At 56.7% G+C, this 17,871-nt stretch overlaps 1 protein-coding gene across 3 annotated transcripts in view; it reads left to right on the top strand.

Moving 5' to 3' along the window:
• Nucleotides 1-17,871, top strand: part of MGRN1 (mahogunin ring finger 1) — a 56,385-nt gene that overhangs the window by 23,221 nt on the left and 15,293 nt on the right. For 2 of the 3 annotated variants that reach the window (XM_081298314.1, XM_081298312.1), the window contains exons 3-12: nucleotides 1,468-1,556; nucleotides 2,070-2,216; nucleotides 4,989-5,106; nucleotides 8,391-8,457; nucleotides 8,797-8,846; nucleotides 10,469-10,516; nucleotides 12,136-12,204; nucleotides 13,985-14,144; nucleotides 16,003-16,112; nucleotides 17,543-17,608. In XM_081298314.1, coding sequence (XP_081154440.1) covers nucleotides 1,468-1,556; nucleotides 2,070-2,216; nucleotides 4,989-5,106; nucleotides 8,391-8,457; nucleotides 8,797-8,846; nucleotides 10,469-10,516; nucleotides 12,136-12,204; nucleotides 13,985-14,144; nucleotides 16,003-16,112; nucleotides 17,543-17,608 — 924 coding nt within the window. The remainder of the gene's footprint in view (nucleotides 1-1,467; nucleotides 1,557-2,069; nucleotides 2,217-4,988; nucleotides 5,107-8,390; nucleotides 8,458-8,796; nucleotides 8,847-10,468; nucleotides 10,517-12,135; nucleotides 12,205-13,984; nucleotides 14,145-16,002; nucleotides 16,113-17,542; nucleotides 17,609-17,871) is intronic. The other variant, XM_081298313.1, reaches the window with a different exon arrangement.

Genomic DNA, 17,871 nt, shown 5'->3' with positions numbered 1-17,871 from the left:
CTCTCTCTCTCTCTCTCTCTCTCTCTCTCTCTCTCTCTCTCTCTCTCACTCTGTCTAAAAAAAAAAATTTGTTTTCACGGTTGTAGATGGACAGCATGCCTTTATTTTATTTGCTTATTTTTGTATGTTGTGCTAAGGATCGAACCCAGTTCCTCACACATGCTAGGTAAGCGCTCTGCCACTCAGCCCCAGCCCCAGCCCCCTTTTTTATTTTTTATTTTTTTTTAAAGAGAGAGTGAGAGAGGGAGAGAGAGAAAGAGAGAGAGAGAGAATTTTAATATTTATTTTTTAGTTACCGGCGGACACAACATCTTTGTTTGTATGTGGTGCTGAGGATCGAACCCAGGCCGCACGCATGCCAGGCGAGCGCGCTACCACTGAGCCACATCCCCAGCCCCGAGAGAGAGAGAATTTTAATATTTATTTTTTAGTTATCAGCGGACACAACATCTTTGTTTGTATGTGGTGCTGAGAATCGAACCCGGGCCGCACGCATGCCAGGCGAGCGCGCTACCGCTTGAGCCACATCCCCAGCCCCCCCCCTTTTTATTTTTTATATTGAGACAGGGTCTTGCTGAGTTGCTTAGGGCCTTGCTAAATTGCTGAGACTGGCCTTGAGCTTTCAATCGTCCTACCTCCACAGCCTGCCCAGCTGCTGGGATTACAGGCATGCATTACTGTGCCCAGCTGAGTCTGAGTTTTTAAATGATGGAGAAGGGCCAGGCAAGACACTGAACCCTGTCCCCCTAAGGCTGCTGCCTCCTGGGCAAGCCTGGGGCCTGGCGTGCATCCTCTAGACCAGGGCTCTCCAGACTGCTTTAGAAACACAGCATCTGGTTGATGTGAAACCTTGGTCATGGGATGCCTTGCAGGTGAAGGGCAGGGCCGAGTGCTGCCCTCCTACCTGTGGGGCCTTCAGGCACAACAGGAGCTCCTGCCCAGGCTGGGCTCACGCAGGCCTCCTGCAGATGTGTTTTAACTTTACTTTTTTGAGATTACTGTGGATGCTCCCTCAGTTGTGAAAGTAGCACGGAGTGGTGTGTGCCTCCGTGTTTACCCAGGGCAGTGTCATGCCTGCGGTTCCAGCTCCACCGGCCTGACATGCACCCATGTCTGTGCTCAGGTGTCGTGGTGGGGGTCTGCTACCTTCTTCATGTCCTGCAGGAGTGAAGTCTGAGAGCCCAGCCTTGGTGGCCTCCCCTGGGGATCCATCTGGCTAGGTCGAGTTGCTGAAGGTCTTTCCTGAGTACCCAGGTCACTTGGGGCAGTGCCAGGCTTAGCCTGAGTGCTGGTTGTGTGACTGTGGTTTCCTTCAGGGTAAACAAGAGTGACAAAAGTGACAAGCCAGGGTCTGGCACAGCCCTTCAGAGACCAGAGCCCAGGAGCCTGTTGGAGCCTGGACTCCTGCTCCTGTCCTGTGCCCTTCCCAGGGACTCACCTGGGATTACTGTGGGTTTTCTCTCCTAGTTCCCCTACGTCACTCCCGCCCCCCATGAGCCGGTGAAGACGCTGAGGAGCCTGGTGAACATACGCAAAGACTCCCTCCGGCTTGTGAGGTAAGCTGTCGTCCTGCCTGCTGGCTGGCATCCTAGGCCTGTGGCTTGGGAAGAGGAGGGTGCTGGGTGGGCCAGGTTCCATCCTCTGTGTGGAGTGAGGGGGCACAAACAAGAGTTTGTAGGAGCTTGATCCTTTAAGTCAGCCGCCTGAACCCCCCACCCCCGTCTCTTGGGGACCAGGGGCAGTGTCTGGAGACACCTGAGGCTGAGTGCCACTGGCATCTGATGGGTGGCGATCAGGGAGGCTGCTCAGTTTCCACCTTGTGCAGGGCACCCCACAGTCAATTGTTACCCAGCTCCAGACGATGCAGGTCCAGACGCTGCTTGAGGTCCCAAGGTATCTGGGCTGTCTGTAGCCAAGAGATGGTCCCTGTTTCCAGGGCAGGAAGAAAGGGAAGTAGAACCTGGTTGTTGGGTCCCAGCATCCCGCCGGGGGTGGCCTCCACAAGTGCAGCAGGAGCAGGCATGTCTAAGCAGCTGACCCTGCGCTCCCTCCCTCTGCCCCTTGGGTAGGTACAAAGACGACGCGGACAGCCCCGCTGAGGATGGTGAGAAGCCCCGCGTGCTGTACAGCCTGGAGTTCACCTTTGACGCCGACGCCCGAGTGGCCATCACCATCTACTGCCAGGCCGTGGAGGAGTTCCTGAATGGCATGGCAGTGTGAGTCCCTGGGTGCAGCCAACCCACATGGCCTCGTCTCTTACTGACCACAGGGGGATCTGTGGGCGTCCCCTGTGCTCTCAGCACTTGGTTACGTTTTGCTTGCTTCCTTCCTTTGGTGAGGCCTTAGGCAGGCTCCACCCCTGTGCTGCGCCTCAGACCTGTTTTGGTACATGGAGGTTACTAATGAGTGTAGGACACAACCTCTCTGCCTCCTGGAGTGGGAATGAAAGTCCAGACTCTGGTCAGGCTTGGTCTTTCTGGTGACCAGCTGCCTCCAGGAGCCCACCCAGAGTCACCTCCTTAGAACAAAGACTCTCTATCACCCAGCAGGTTCCAAGGGAGGGAGAGCTCCAAGCTGGGAACCTGGGCAGAGACCAGATACATAGACATATATATATTTTTGGTACCAGGGATTGAACCCAGGAGAGCTTAATGACTGAGCCACATCCCCAGCACTTTTTATTTTTTGAGACAGGGTCTCCCTAAGTTGCTGAGGCTGGCCACTTGCCATCTTCCTGCCTCAGCCTCCCAGCTGTTGGGATTATAGGTGTGCACTACTGCACTGGTCCAAATATATATTTTTTATCATGTCACAATGACAAATTTGAACTTTTGGGGATTTTTTTTTTAAAGTAAGAGTTCTGCTGGTCCCAGGGGTTTGCAACCTGCAACTTAACTACAGCTGTGGCAGAGTGGCCCCAGCGTGCAAGGCCACCCTGGGCCTTAGTGACCTTATGGACAGGCAGAAACATGCTGACACCTCAGGGAAGACCCGTTGAGGCCAGGTTTGGATTGGGCACAGGGTGGGGTCTCAGACCTTGGCCTTGAGGCTCACTCTGGGAATGAGGGTGGCTGAGCTGCTCCCTTAAGTCTAGGGTCCCCCATGCACTATCCCTCATGCCCACGGGTGCCGTAAGCAGCCCGTTGTGAGCTCAGCAGGGAGTGCTCGATCAGGCAAGGACTTGGACACCCTTCTTTCCCCCAGGGACTTAGGGCCTGGGCTCCGGGCAGCCAGCAGTCTCCCTGGGCAGCTTTCCAGGGGAAAGAGGTACCTTGTTCCAGACCGTTCACCTTGAGGCTCCACTTTGACCCCAACACTTGGTTCCTCTTCTAGTGACTCCTAGTGGTGCCTGAGTACATACTTATCATCGGCAGGGGATTTGGAGGTGCAGGAGTATCTGGATGGCAGTGCCAGCTCCCTCTCCTCTCCTCACACCCCATGAGGCCTGGGGCACGCATGGTGACCTGCTGCAACCAGAGAGCCACCAGGATGTTCGGGGCCCTGGTGCCTCCTGTGTGATACACTCTGATGGCTGGGAGATTGTGGCTCCTGAGTTGTCCTTGGGCTTAGCCACCACAGCAGAGGAGCCAGAGTCTGGGGAGTACCCAGGGCTGCCAAGGACAGATGGGCCTGGTGTGGTGAGTGGTAGGTTTCCCCACACTCGCCAGCCCTCCCAGCTCTGTGCTGTAACATTCTGTGGATGTGCTTGAGGAGAGGGTCCTGCTGCCATCACAAGAGCTGGGAAAGCCAAGGATGACCACCCAGGCGTGACTGGTGTGGCCCACACAGCTGCCCTGAGCCCTGTCCCTGGGGACCAGGTGGCAGCAGAAGTGCCCAGTCCCCCTTGCTGAGACCTGGCACAAGGCCTGCTTCCCCTCCTGGAGCGCTGGCTGAGTGGCGCCAGAACCAGATCCCCAGGACCAGGCTGGGCACATAGACCTGCCATCCAGAAAGCTCTGTCCCAAATAGCAGGACAGGTGCCCTCTCGCGCCTCCCCTGGCCCCTTCCCTCTTCTTGACAAGGAGACCCGAGACTCAGATAGAGGGGTGGGTCCAGGGTCCCACAGTCCAAAGAGAAGGCCCAGGTCCACCTGAACAGTGTCCTGGGCCAGTCCCTCCACTGCATCCCAGGTGGGCCTCCGGTGGAGTTCTCTCCCTTGCTGGCTCTGGTGGCAAGGTCAGGCCCTATCCCAGCCTCCCAGGCCCTCAAGAGTGTCCTTTTCCTCAGAGACCCAGGGAACCCCCCGGGGCAGTGAGCATGGGCACGGGTGGAGAGAGGAGCCGAGGAGAGGGAGACACCGGTCTATCAGGATTGGAAGTGCATGTGCCCTGGGACCCAGACATGCTCTCCTGGGAGACTGCCCTGGGAACGGACTCCGTGGGGCTGAGACTTGTGCAGGAAGGTGGTACTTGAAGCAGAGCTGGGAGGAGTAGCAAGATAGTGGAGACCACCTGGTATCCCCAGGGCCTCCGAGCCACTTGGAGTAAAACCGCGGCAAAACTTTAGGCTGGTTCAGGGAACCTGGCGCCTTCAGTGTGATGGTGGTGAAGTGTAGATGGACATTTAGGGGAGATCTGCACCCAGCATGCACCTGAGTGTGTGACTTCAGAGCCACACACTGGCAGCTTCTGGGTGGAGGGCGGGGTGCTGGGCGGGGAGGAGTGCTGCAGTCCTTGTTCATTCAGGAAACTGGAGAAACCAAAACCCAGTGGCCAGGTGTCCCATGTCTGGGAAGGTGGCAGAGGTCTCAGGCAAGGTGGGCTCTGGAAGAAGCTGTTGCCAGGTGTGACTAGACAGAGCTGCACAGTGAGCAGAGTGAGGCCGGGGAGCCTTGGGAGGGGCAGGGGCCGCCTGGCCAGGTGGGCTGCCTCCTGCCCACCAGAGGGTGGAGCCCTAAAGGACAAGTGGGCAGCCCCTGTGTGCTGTCAAGGAGGGAAGGCAGCCTGGCGTCCCTGGCTCCTTGGTAGCCAGCTCTCTCTGCTACCCAGGTACAGCCCCAAGAGCCCTCTTCTGCAGTCCGAGACCGTCCATTACAAAAGAGGCGTGAGCCAGCACTTCTCTCTGCCTTCCTTCAAGATCGACTTCTCCGAGTGGAAGGATGATGAGGTAATACTCCCACGGAGACCCACCCTTCCCCTCACTTCTCCCACACCTCGGTGGGCGCTGAGCACTGGGAATGGCTGCTGGGCCCTGTTCTCTGCGGAACATGCCCGGGGACCTCGGGGTATCTCGGTATGGCCGAGGTCTACAACCTGGGGGAGCGGAGGCCAAGCTGAGAGCAGCAGTTGAGGAGGTTCCCTTGCTGGACTTCGGGGAGGCACAAAGATGGTGCCCCCTGCATAGTCCTGGAACAGTGGATCTGTTGACACTGGCTGGCATCCCTTCCACCTGGGTTTGTTTCTAAATCGTGCTGTGAACATCCTCCCCTGTCCGCACTGACTGTCTCCTCTAGGGTCTTTGTGGGTAGTAGCTCTGGTGGCTTCCCTGCTGGTGTTCCTGCCCCACCCCTTCGGGCTTCCTCCTCACCCTTTGCCTTATTTCCTGGTGACCATCTGGCCTGGGGATTGCTGACACCCTTGTCTGAGGGCTTCTGTGGGGTGGGACCTTGAGGCCCCCACCAGGGCTGCTTGAGCCTGAGAACTGCAACCTGACTCCTGCTAGTGGCCACTGTCTGGGCTCTGTTCTCCCTGGGTGGCCACTTTCCCTAAGAAAGACCCCTTGTCCTTAAAATTAAATGTATCAGACTCGGTGCAGATGGTGCAGTGTCTGGTCCCAGGATTTGGGTGTGTCTTCAAGGTGACCCCCAGCTGTGTGCCGAGCTTGGGGCAGTGGGAGTTTCTGGGGGGACAGTGTGGCCTGTCTCCCTGTGAGGAGCCTGTGGTGGCATGCACAGAGTGCCTGAAAGCTCCAGTTGGACAGCAGGAGGCGGGAAGAGGGCCAAGGTGATCTCTTGTGCTCCCCCATGGTTGGATCTCACCTGGACACCAGCACTGCGTGGCTGTGCGCACTTAGGTTACAGAGACAAAAGTTGCATGGAGGCTCCTCGGAGCACAAGGGCCCCTCAGCCCCAGGTGCTGGTACTCGACTGGACTCCAGCCCAGGGGTGAGCACAGGGCCTTGTCCACAAAACCCTGTTCTTCTTTCTGGCTCCATCACCTTAACAAACAGCTGCTGACCTTTGAACTCCCCTCTCCTGGGCTTAATCACAGCCTGTAAGGGCCTTGCTATGGGGCAGCTCTGGTACAGTAGCTCTTGTGCACTCAAGTAGGCTCCCCATGGGGCCTCCTGTCACGGTTCGTTACCCCAGAGCAAGGCAGGAACCCAGGAAGGAGGGTCCCTTTGACTCTGAGCCCAGTTTCCCAGGAGCTGCTGGCCTGGCTGGGCCTGGGTGTGTGACCATGTCTACTCCTGGACTATGTCCACTCCTGGCCTGCAGTTTTCAGATATGCAGTTGTTTCTACGATGCCCCTGCCCAGCCTCTTCCTGTGCCATCCTCTTTGGCCACCTGCCACTCCTTTTCCTTTTCACTCAATGCCACCTGTGAGGCTGGTCCAATCCTCCCTGACCAGAGGCTTCTTCTGGGCTCTTGTTGCTGGTTGAGCCTACTGTCCACAGCCCTGCTCAGAACCTCTGCATTAGGCCTGGCATCTGTCCCCTTGCAGAAGGGAAACTGAGGCTTGTTCACAGTGAGCAAGTGAGGACCCATCTCCTGAGTGTGGCCATGTGCCAGCACCTGCTGTCCCTGGGCCTGTCCCTGCTGATGTGAACTGGCCCCAGTGCCCCACCACCTCCCACAGCAGCTCCTGGCACCTGTGTCTCTGTCTGGTTGCCTCTGTCCATGAATTTATGTGTCCATGTCCCATCAGCTCCATGTGGCCGGAGCCATGGCTCCCTTGGGAGCAAGGTGGAGATCAGGCCTGTGTGGACTTGGGGGCAGTTATGGGTTTGTCCAGCTGAGGGATGCCTTCCCAGGGTTTCTCACATGGACAGGCAGTTTAGTGGGGAGCTCAGCCTCCAATGCAGGGAACCCTGTGTTAGCCATGTGCTAAGGCAGGCTAGTCGCCTGGGGCAGGGGCAGCCAGGCCACCTGCTGACATGGAGTCATTGCCTGTCAGCATGTTGGGTGGCCTGGGCAGTCAGCCTCCCCCACAGGTGGCAGCAGACCTCTGGGTACCTGGTGTCTCTGGGTTCCCTACCTTGGCTGCTCTTGTGGTCTGTGATTCCTTTCTCCCCATCTGAATCTTCAGTAGGAGGCTCCCTGTGTTAGTGAATTTTAGGAAAAAGTGTTCCCCTCTGTTTCTTAAATAGCATCAACATTCACTCCGCAGCCGTGTCCTCATGTGTGGCCTGTGGGAGGACTTCACTTGCACTGTGTTGAATCTGTGTGGTTGGGCTTAGTGACCCATTTCACAGCACAGAAAACTGAGGCTGAGAAGTAGAAGGGCTGAAGGTGGAAGTTATCCTGGGCCATTGGGCAGGAACACGCTCCCAAGCTCAGCTTCTGCTGCCAGCTTCCCCGGGGGAACACTGGCAAGGAATACAGACCTGTGTGACCTGCACTTTGGGCTCTACGGGTGCTTCTCAGCCAGAACGTTCCTGAATGTCTCTGTTTACAGGGTGTGAACTCAGGGTTCACATAGCCTTGGACTCCTTTGGACTCAGGATTGCAGTGTGCCCCCCCAGGAGGGGCTCTGCTGGGACATCCCGTGGGGCAGGTGGTCACTGCAGGCTGACTGTCGGGCCTTCCCCTACTCCCTGTGGGTAGTCCTGGCTAAGGGAAGCTGGCTCTTGGGGTACTGGAGGCTGCGGGCCTCTGCTGTCAGTGGGCCCCGTTAGGTTTCCACCCATTATTTTCTTCTGTTTCTCAGCAGTTTTATTGTGAAATGATTCACATGCCTTGTAGTTTGCTCATTCTAAATACACAGGCCAATGGATTTAGAGTATTTAGTGCTATGCAGTCAATGTTTATGCTTTGGTCACTCTTTTTTTTTTTTTTTTTTTTAGAGAGAGTGAGAGAGGGAAAGAGAGAGAGAGATAATTTTTAATATTTATTTTTTAGTTCTCGGCGGACACAACATCTTTGTTGGTATGTGGTGCTGAGAATCGAACCCGGGCCGCACACATGCGAGGCGAGCGCGCTACCGCTTGAGCCACATCCCCAGCCCGCTTTGGTCACTCTTTATTGAGAATGAATTTAAAAATGCATGTGTCTGCTGCTCCTCTGTGCCAGACACTGAGGGGGTCATGGAGACTTGGTAGGCAGGGCCACATCTTTTGCATCTTTCATCTAGCGGGAAATTGGGGACACTGAGGATGACCCCATGATCTCATACTCTTCTCTGACTCCCTGGCCGAAAGTCCTGACAGTTTTCGCCTCCTTTCCTCCTCAGTTGAACTTTGACCTGGACCGGGGCATGTTTCCAGTGGTCATTCAGGCCGTGGTGGACGAAGGAGATGGTGAGTGGGGTTGGTTGGCTTTTTCCTCTTCCTCCTGTCCTAGCATGTGGGTCCTGCAGGGAGGAGGCTGCTTCCTGAGGCCCTTCTACCCAGTCAGTGAGAGGTGTCCTTCCAGAGGTGACAGTGGTCCATGCCTCTACGTGCAGGCCCAGGACATGGGGAGGCTCGGGAGCTGCTGGGAGAGCGGCAAAGCCCCTGGCAGAGAAGGGTGGGGCCAGGTGCTGGTCTCCAGGTGCACACCTGGAAAGGGGCTGGTTGGAATGGGCACCATCGGGGGTGGGGGGGCACTTGACCCTGACTGCTCTGTCCTCTCTTCTGTCTCCCTTCTCCTGGCTTCAGTGGTAGAAGTGACTGGCCATGCCCACGTGCTCCTGGCTGCCTTTGAAAAGGTAAGTGCCATCCCAGCTGCCAACCCCAGTGACCTGGGAGCTGGGGTTGGGGTGGCCTTGTGAAATCAGAAGCCTGACTGGGGGATCAGGGCTTGGTGCAGGGGGCCAAGGGTCAGAGCTAGGGCAGAGAGATGGAGACGACCAGGACACTCGTTCTGAGATTGAGCATCCCATTGGCAGGCTTTTCAAAGGGATTTGGAATGGCAGGGCCAACCCTCACTTCCCACTAGGATGTGGAGTGATTGTTGCCCTGGCCATTTCCCACCAGCCCCAGGGTACCTCAGGTGTCACCTGGAACCTGTCATATCCCATCTGATGCATTGCCCCTTCCTGCGTGGCTTGTATTTACTCTGACCCTACCGGGCTGGGCAGGCCTTGATCCTGACTGGCTCAGGGCAGTCCTTCTGTCCTTACTTGATTGATGTCTGTGAGACCTAGTGGTGGTTTGTGGTTAGCCTTGGGGCTGGGTTCCATGCACAGCACCTAGGGAAGCTCTGGAGCCTGAGGGGTGAACCAGGGCCTGCCCCCTGCTATTTGGCCTTCTGGTTCCTGCAGGTAGAGGGTGTGTCCTTGTTTGATAATGACCATGCAGACCCCGCCCTCCTCCACGCCCTTGAATATTTGTCAGTACTCTGTAATTGTGGAGGGTTTCAGCACGTGCCTGGGGCCCTTGTGCTTTGCCACCACATCTGTGTCCTGCTTGCTCCCTTCTGGGTCCTCACCAGTGCCCCTGTAACCCCTGCCTGCTTTTATGCAGAGCTTAGCTCCTGTGACCTGGCCCTTTACCAAGGTCCCTGGTGCTCTGCACAGCTGGGCCGGGACCCCTCAGTTTTGTTCATCCCATGGAGAGGTTGGATCTGCCCTCCTGGGCCTAGGGGCCTGGACAGAGGTTGGCCTCCTTCATCTCCAGTGCTCGCTGGCTAGCCATGCTCCTGAGCTCAGCCTCTACATAAGAGGTGGTCACTGTTTATGTATCTGCCTTCTCTGGCCGAGGCAGAGAACCATCTCGGGCAAATGTTCCATTTTGAGCTTCTAGTTTAGAACCCAATAAGAACAGCTCATAATGCAGTAATCCTGCACTGTGGACGTTTCTGCAAGGACCACCGGCCTTACCAGACAGTTGGAAAGTGCCGTCTTCCTTGTCTTGGAAGTGGTAATCAGTGTGGTTCCAGGACCTCAGATCTGATGGCCTTGATGAGCGTTGTCCAAGCTGAAGGGAGTGTCTCCCGGTGCTGAGGATCTCATTGTTCCCTTTGTCCTTTTGGTGCTCCCAGTGGTCCTGGGTGCCTATGCCTGTGTGTCTTCCAGACTATTCCAGGCCCTTTGAAAGCAAGAGCCTGTCTTGATTCTGGAGTCTGAGTGCTTTCTGGATGTTGGGGAAGCGCATGTTGGGCCTTGGCTGAGAGGTCAATGTGGGAGAGTTGGGGTCTGTAGGGCAGGGCAGGGCCCAGGGGGCTGTTTTTAGAAGGTTATCCAGGTACTTTTGAAGCTAGTCCTGAGGGCTGCAGTTGGGAGGTCTTGGCTTGGCTCCATGGTGGTCACATCTGTCTTGTTCTTGGCTGTTGATGTGGGTTGCCGGGGAGGCCTGTAGCTGGCCAGGTAACCTGTGTCTTCCCCTGCAGCACATGGACGGCAGCTTCTCCGTGAAGCCTTTGAAGCAGAAGCAAATCGTAAGTGTCGGGCTGTCACAGCCCCTTTGACTTGAGAGGCGTGCACACATGCGCTCACTGCCATCCAGGGGTTGTGGGCGGTTCTTCCTGGGCCACAGTGGCCTTGAGTTCCCCACTACTGGGCTCTCTGCTCCAGGACATCGGGTCCATGCGTGTCTTTTGAGGGGTGTGTGCACACTCACCATCTACCAAAGCCATTCTTTTTTTTTTTTTTTTTTTTTTTTTTTGGTGTGGTGCTGGGATTGAACCCAGTCCTCAGGTGTGCCTGGCAAGGGCTCAGCCACTAGCCATGACCCCCACCCCCATGGCCACTGCCATAACCCTAAGTCTGGTCGAGTTGAGCGTGGGGCCTGTGATGCTCAGCAGACCTTCTGGATGGAGGGGTGGAGGGAGCGAGGACGGGCGACTGCAGCCTCCTTTCTTTACACACTGCGAGAGATGGGCCACATCCGGCAGAGACCTGGACTGACTCCATCAGCGCCTCACAGGAAGATGGAGAATCCTAGAACAAATGCTGTGGACCAATGCGGCTTCTCTTTGGGGTCATTAATTCCGTGGTCCTATACTGGTCCCACCATACTTAGGCACTGTGAGGATTTAGTGGAGCAGGGGAGGTCCCTTAACCGTAGCTGCATGAGACTTGATTCTGACACTTTTATTTTTTATTTTCTTGGTACTGGGGATTGAACCCAGGGTGCTTAATCACAGAGCCACATCCCCACACCGCTTTTTAAAAATATATTTTTATTTTATTTTAAAAACTTTTTTAGTTGTAGATGGACAGAATGCCTTTATGTTATTTATTTTTGTGTGGTGCTGAGGACCAAATCCAGTGCCTCACACACACTAGGCAAGAGCTCTACCACTGAGCCACAACCCCAGCCCCTGCCAGCCCTTTTGATATTTTATTTAGAGACAGGGTCTCGCTGAGTTGCTTAGTGCCTCACTAGGTTGCTGAGGCTGGCTTTGAACTCCTGATCCTCCTGCCTCAGCCTACCAATGTGCTGGTTTTACAGGCATGTGCCACTGTGCTCACCCTGGGACTTGGGCCAAGGCTATAGTTAGCAGTGTGTAGGTACCAGGGCCTGTTTAAGCCACAGTGTGGAAATGGGGTTTATTAGCTTCTAGAAGATAGAATGATCCTTGTCAAGTCCCCAGCCTGAAGGTGCTGGGTGGGTCCAAGATCCAGTGGGGATCAGGGTCCTTGTCTTGGGTGAGCTGGCTGCCAGTGCCCTGGCACTGGTGAGCAACAGGAGGGCACTTCTTACCGAGGTCTGTTTGTGTCTTAGAGCAGAGACATTAGAGAGCAGTAGCCACGCAGGCCTTGACTCTGGTTGCTCTTGTGGGCTGGGGCCGGATGAGTGAGTCAGAGTGGCTTTTCTCTGGTAGTGGGTTGGTCAGTGGGTTAGCTGGGCCCAAGACGCTCAGCTCTGCTCCCTGGGCACAGAGCAGGTTTCCTTCCCTCTCCTGGCATCAGCCCACTCCTCAGGGGCAGGTGGGGACAGGCCCCACAGGCCTGCCTCTAGGATCTGAGCCGTGGAGGCAGTGTAGGCCCAGGTGGGTACAAAGGAGCCCTGGATGGGGCTGGCAAGGCCCAGTGCACCTTCTCTGCTCCCCAGGTGGACCGTGTCAGCTACCTGCTGCAGGAGATCTATGGCATTGAGAACAAGAACAACCAGGAGACCAAGGTGGGTCCCCGTGGGTGGAACTGTGCTACCTACCTTGCCGGAAGCCCACTCACTGTGAACGACTTGCAGGGTCTCCCGGGCCTGGCTGAGGGCTGATGGAAAAGGGCCAGTCCTTTCTGCCTTCCCCCTATGGGCCTGGGCACTTTCGGCCATAGAGTCCTGAGGTTTACGGGACATGGTGTCCTTTTTCCAGCAAGTTTGCTGGCTTGTGTAAATCACCATCTGGTCCTCCAGGGCAGCCTGGGATCCAGGGACCTGCCCCTCCTGCGGCCTGGGCCTGGCAGTGCTGCCTTCGGGTTTTTCCCTCGTAGTCAGCCGTGAGCGAGGCTGCCCCCTGCTGCTGGCTTCACGCCTCGACAGTGTGTCCTGCACACCAGAGGACGCATCCAAGGTAGAGGCAGCTCTGGTAGCTGCTAAAGCAGTGGCCCAGGCGGCCAGGAAAGGGCTGAGGAGCTTGAACTTGGGACCTCGTTGCCTTTTTGTTATTTCTTATTTTTTGTTATTCTTATTTTATGTTTTTGGTGCTGGGGATTGAACCTACTAAGTCACATTCCTACCCCTTTTTATTTTTTATTTTGAGACAAAATCTCACTAAGTTTCTTAGTCTTGCCAAGTTACTGAGGCTGACTTGGAACTTGTGATCCTCCTGCCTCAGTCTTCCAAACTGCTGGGATTACAGGCATGTACTACTGTACCTGGCTCTTTTTATTGGTTTCTTTCTTTCTTTCTTTCTTTCTTTCTTTCTTTCTTTCTTTCTTTCTTTCTTTCTTTTTTTTTTTGGTACTGGGGATTGAACTCGGGGGCACTCAACCACTGAGCCACATCCCCACCCTATTTTGCATTTTATTTAGAGACAGGATCTCACTGAGTTGCTTAGCACCTTGATTTTTGCTGAGGCCGGCCTTGAACTCATGATCCTCCTGCCTCAGCCTCCCAAGCCCCTAGGATTACAGGCATGTACCACTGCCCCAGATTTATTGTTTTTAAAAGAGTATGGCATGGATGAAATAGCTGCCTGGTTTGTTTTTGTTTTTTAAATTTATTTTAGATGTCGATTGATCTTTATTTTATTCATTTATCGAACGTGGTGCTGAGAATTGAACCCAGTGCCTCACCCATCTAGGCAAGCGCTCTACACTGAGCCCCAGCCCCAGCCCCGGCTGCCTATTTTTTAGAACCTTACTGAAAGGCAGAGACTGGCTGGGTCTGGGACAGTGGGAACCTCCAGGAGCTAGGAGGACAAAGTAGTCTGGCCAGGCCCGGCTCAGCCAAGCGTGCACTCTGCTCAGCTCTTACACCACGGGCTGGCTGGCATCCCTCAGGGCACCTGCTTGGCACTGTGGACAGCCGGGGACAGTGGGCAGGCTGTGCTCTAATGAAGCTCCACAGAAACAACTGGGTCAGTCTGCCTGGTCCTGCTGGGACTCTATGCTCTCAGCCCACGTGCTGCTTTTCTTAAAATTGATTATTGATTTAGTGAAAGCATTGCCAACAAGTCAGATCTGCGTGATTGTTCCCACCACAGGGATGGTCCCCCAGCTTCCAGGCACTGCTTAGCAGGGGAGCTCTTTGGGGTTTCTCTTTGGGTCTGAGAAGCAGAAAGAGCCAGTTCTCGAGTCCCCAGTGTCCCCGTAGTGAGCATGGTGCCAGCTGTAGCCTCCATAACTGCCCCTGCCTCTGGGCCTCCCTTGGCCATGGTGGCCCCTGGGGTAATGAAGGACAGCTGGTGGCCCGGGAGGGCCTACAGAGGCCACTGACTGGCAGGCCCTCGTCCCTGCAGCCCACAGATGACGAGAACAGTGACAACAGCAACGAGTGTGTGGTGTGCCTGTCGGACCTGCGGGACACACTGATCCTGCCCTGCCGCCACCTGTGCCTCTGCACCTCCTGTGCCGACACGCTGCGGTACCAGGCCAACAACTGTCCCATCTGCCGGCTGCGTGAGTGCCACCCAGGGCCTGCACACGGGGTTGTGGAGATGCGGGCGGCCCACACCACAGCAGTCCCGGGCCGGGTGTCCCCTGTGGCTGAGATAGGAGAGCAGCACTGAGCCTTCATGCAGCGTGTGGCCTTGGCTGGTGGCAGGTTAATGTTCGTGTCCATGGCAGCTTCGGTGGCATGAGGCCACCCAGGTCTGTCGTCTGCCTCCAGGATGGTTGGGGTTAGAGTGATGCCAGGGCCAAGTGCTCCCGGGCAGATGTTCACAGTGAGATTGGGGCCAAACTGATCAATGAACAAAAACTTTATTTACATAGAAATTATTTTGGAGAAAGTTAAGATGAGTTGCAAATGGAAAAGCGTGCTAGGTGCAGAGCTGCCTGTCATTGCTGGACTCTGAGACTTGCCTGTGGTCACAGCTTGTGAGAGGCAGGGGCGTGCTTCAGACCCCACTGCTAGGAAGCAGCAGCATGTCCCAGTGACTGTCTAGTGAGGGTCCTCGTGGGAGCCAGGCCACCTGGATGGGTGTGTGTGCAGGTGTGTGCAGCAGTAGTTCCTTAGGACTGTGGGACATGGACATGGGGGACACCGCTGCATGGTCTGGGGGGCCGGTCCAGAGCCCAGGGGGCACTGCAGACCAGGAGCCTGTGGGTGGGCTCCTCACAGCTCTGCCCAGCCTGATTAAGACTGGGCAGCTTGAGAGGCCAGCCCAGCCTGACTGTGAGTCCTTCCTGGCTTGGAAGCAGGCATGTTGGGGGCCAAGTCTGCCTTGTGAGTGGCCTAGTGACCGGAGCATACCTTGGTAGAGGCTCCCCTGAGGGGTGTCCCCTCCGCCTGGAGTAGCCCTGTCAGCACACCTATGCTTCTCCCTCCTTGTGTCCTCTGAGAATCTGGCTTCCCAGGACACCCAGCAGCTCAGGCTTTCCAAGGGCTCCCACAGGGCTCCGCCTGACAGAGGAGACAGTCCCAATGGCTGGTGGGACTCCAGCTGGAGCTGAGTGCTGGTGCCCCTAGCTAGACTTTATGGGGGTCAGGAAGGAGGGAGTGAGCCAGGTAGGTGGTGGCCTGCGCTGGGTGAGCTGGGCAGGGTCCTGGTTCAAGGGGCCAGTCCTGCCTCACATGGAGCTCTGTGAACCCCATTCCAGCTCACAGCCTGAGTCCTTCCTCCCCTGGGCTACTGAGCCTTGGGTGAGGATGTGAGGTAGGAAGCCTGGACGCCATGGGGTCAGGATCAGGAGTCAATGCAAAAGAGGTCTCCTCCCTGCACGAGGCCTGTGTCCATCGTGGGCTGGACAGGACATAGGGAGGGGAGAAGGATTGATGGGTGCACCTCGTCTGTGACCATGTTGCCAGGACCCATCTCTGAGGAGGCTGAGGAGGAGCCTCTTGTCCCGCCTCATTTGCTTCTGCTTGGCCACCTGTCTGTCCTGGTCACGTGGCCTGCACCCTTTACCTGCCCTTTCCTGGAAGAGTATGCCGTGGCCTCTGGGCTATTTTATGGGGAGAGGGATGAGCCTGGTTTGGTCTCCCTGCTCTGGGTGGCCAGACTCTGCCCCTGGACTCCCCTTGGGACCTGGTAAACCTTCCTGCAGCCTGAAGGGGCTGCTCTCATCCTGGCTGTGTGATCTGGAGCACTGAGCGGGTCTTGTCCCCTGCTGCCCAGCTCTGCTGGCCCTCACCCTGGGCCGGTGCCATCTCGACCTTATATTTCCTCCCTGCCTGGGGCTGCTAAGGATCTGCTCTACCCAGTTCTGGGACTCCTGTAGGGTATCCCAGTGGGGTGCCCAGTGTCTCTGGCTGGGTGGACTCCCCATGCTGCTGGGGTGCTGCCTGCTTACCTGAGTCCCTCCCTCTGCACAGCGTTCCGGGCCCTCTTGCAGATCCGGGCTGTGCGTAAGAAGCCAGGGGCCCTGTCCCCCATCTCCTTCAGTCCTGTCCTGGCCCAGAGCATGGACCACGATGAGCACTCGGTAAGTGCCTCTTGCACCCTCCCGTCCGTGGTCCATGTGGCCCCGCAGGAGGCTGAGTGTGGATGGGGGCCAGGGCGGCCATGTACGCGAGGCAGCTGCCCCCTCGTCTGGGTTCACCCCCAGTGGACGAGTTGGTGCTCTGTCTGCTTCTCCGTGAGCGAGCTGTGCTGTTTCCTCACAAGACTGCACAGGGCAGCGTAGCATCGCTCTGAGAGGCCTTAGCAAGTGGCCACCAGGTCCCCTGCACTGGGCCATACAGGTGGGGCTTGCTTCAGGCAGGCAGGGCAGGTCCTGTCACTTCAGGCCTGAGGAGGAGACAGGGACATGAGGAAAGGGCAGGGCCGGGAGAGCGAAGCCGGTGCAGAGCGACTTTAGCAGGTGGGAAGGACGCAGAGGCAGGGAGGGCTGGGAAAGAGCCCAGGAGAGAGGGCTGCCAGGCAGAGCCTGCCCAGGCTCCCTACTGGTTTGAGCTCCTTTCCTGGCTCCCTACTGAGGCTGCCATGTCCAGTGGCCTTGAAGGCCCCCCCTATTGGAATAAACCCAGTGGGCCTGCACACCCACAGGTGCAGCCTCTGCGTGGGAGGGTCCTCGTCAGCCTCCTGGATCTGTACCGGGCTATGGCCAGACCCTGCCGTCCCTAGCAGGAGGCCAGGTGTATTTGTTCACGTTCCTGAAAATTGGGCCAGTATTTGGAAGCTTGGAAACTCCCCTTGAACCCCAGGTTTTGGGCTTCTCTTTTAAAATCGGAAGTGTTTTGGCAGCTGCAGCAGAAGTGTGGTTGTCCCAGAGGGGCCTGTGTCACCGAAGGCCACCCAGCCGCCATGGGCTCGCCTGGCATTTCTGCCTCCAACTTGTTCAGCATGGGCTTTGGGGGACCCCGGTACCTTCCATCAACCACTGGCTGTTTGGTTGGGACAGGCTGGTGCTTCTACCCCTTGAAAGAGGGGTCTCTGTGTGTCAGAGAGCTGATGGACACCCAGTGGCGGTGGTTTGGTGTTTGGTTTTGCCCTCCCCAGTTCTACCCTGGTGGCCTAGGCTCAGGCGGGTCCCTTCCTGTTCTCTCTTATGTTTCATGAGCCAAGACGCTTCCCACAGTGCAAGGCTGCAGCGTCTCCTGACTTTCATGGGCGGAGAGCCCTTGACCAAGCCCTGCTGCTCTGGGTGACCTAGGGTGGGTTGGTGTTGGGGCAGGGACAGGCCCCATCCCTTGCTGCTCTGAGAGGGCCAGCTGTATGGCTCCTGGGCCCTGGCCAGGCGGGCCGGCAGCCTGTCCAGAGACCTCAGCCAGGACTTGCATTGCATGTGGTCCCGAGGGTCCTGTGAAGCGCAGGGTGCCTGGCACCTGGAGGACAGCAAACCAGAGCCCCGCCCGCCAGCCCAGTGCCATTCAGGGGTGGTGGTTGTAAAATATATAATTTTTATCTTGACAGTGTCCCTTTAAAAAATCAAAGTCGCACCCTGCCTCCCTGGCCAGCAAGAACCCTAAAAGGGAAACAGTAAGTGTGCTTGGTCCTCGCGACCTTTCCGCCCGCACTTCGCTCTAAACCAGCAGCGTGGGACATCCGTCCACCCCAGGCTAATGTTTATTAACGCAGTCTGTCCATCCGCTCTCCCCAGTCCCGGAGTCCCTGCCCAGGAAGGGAGTTTTGTGGAACAAGCAAAGCTCAAGGTCTGTTGGCAAAAAGCCAGTCTCGTCTGCCCTGGTGACGGCCAGCCAGGCAGTGCCCCCTGCCAGCTTTGCCCCGCCTGGGCCCCAGGC

The sequence above is a fragment of the Spermophilus citellus genome (assembly GCF_964194105.1).
Source record: "Spermophilus citellus genome assembly, chromosome: 6".
NCBI lineage: Eukaryota > Metazoa > Chordata > Mammalia > Rodentia > Sciuridae > Spermophilus > Spermophilus citellus.
Note: the sequence above shows the minus strand (reverse complement) of the source record. Positions and strands in the feature narration are given on the sequence as shown.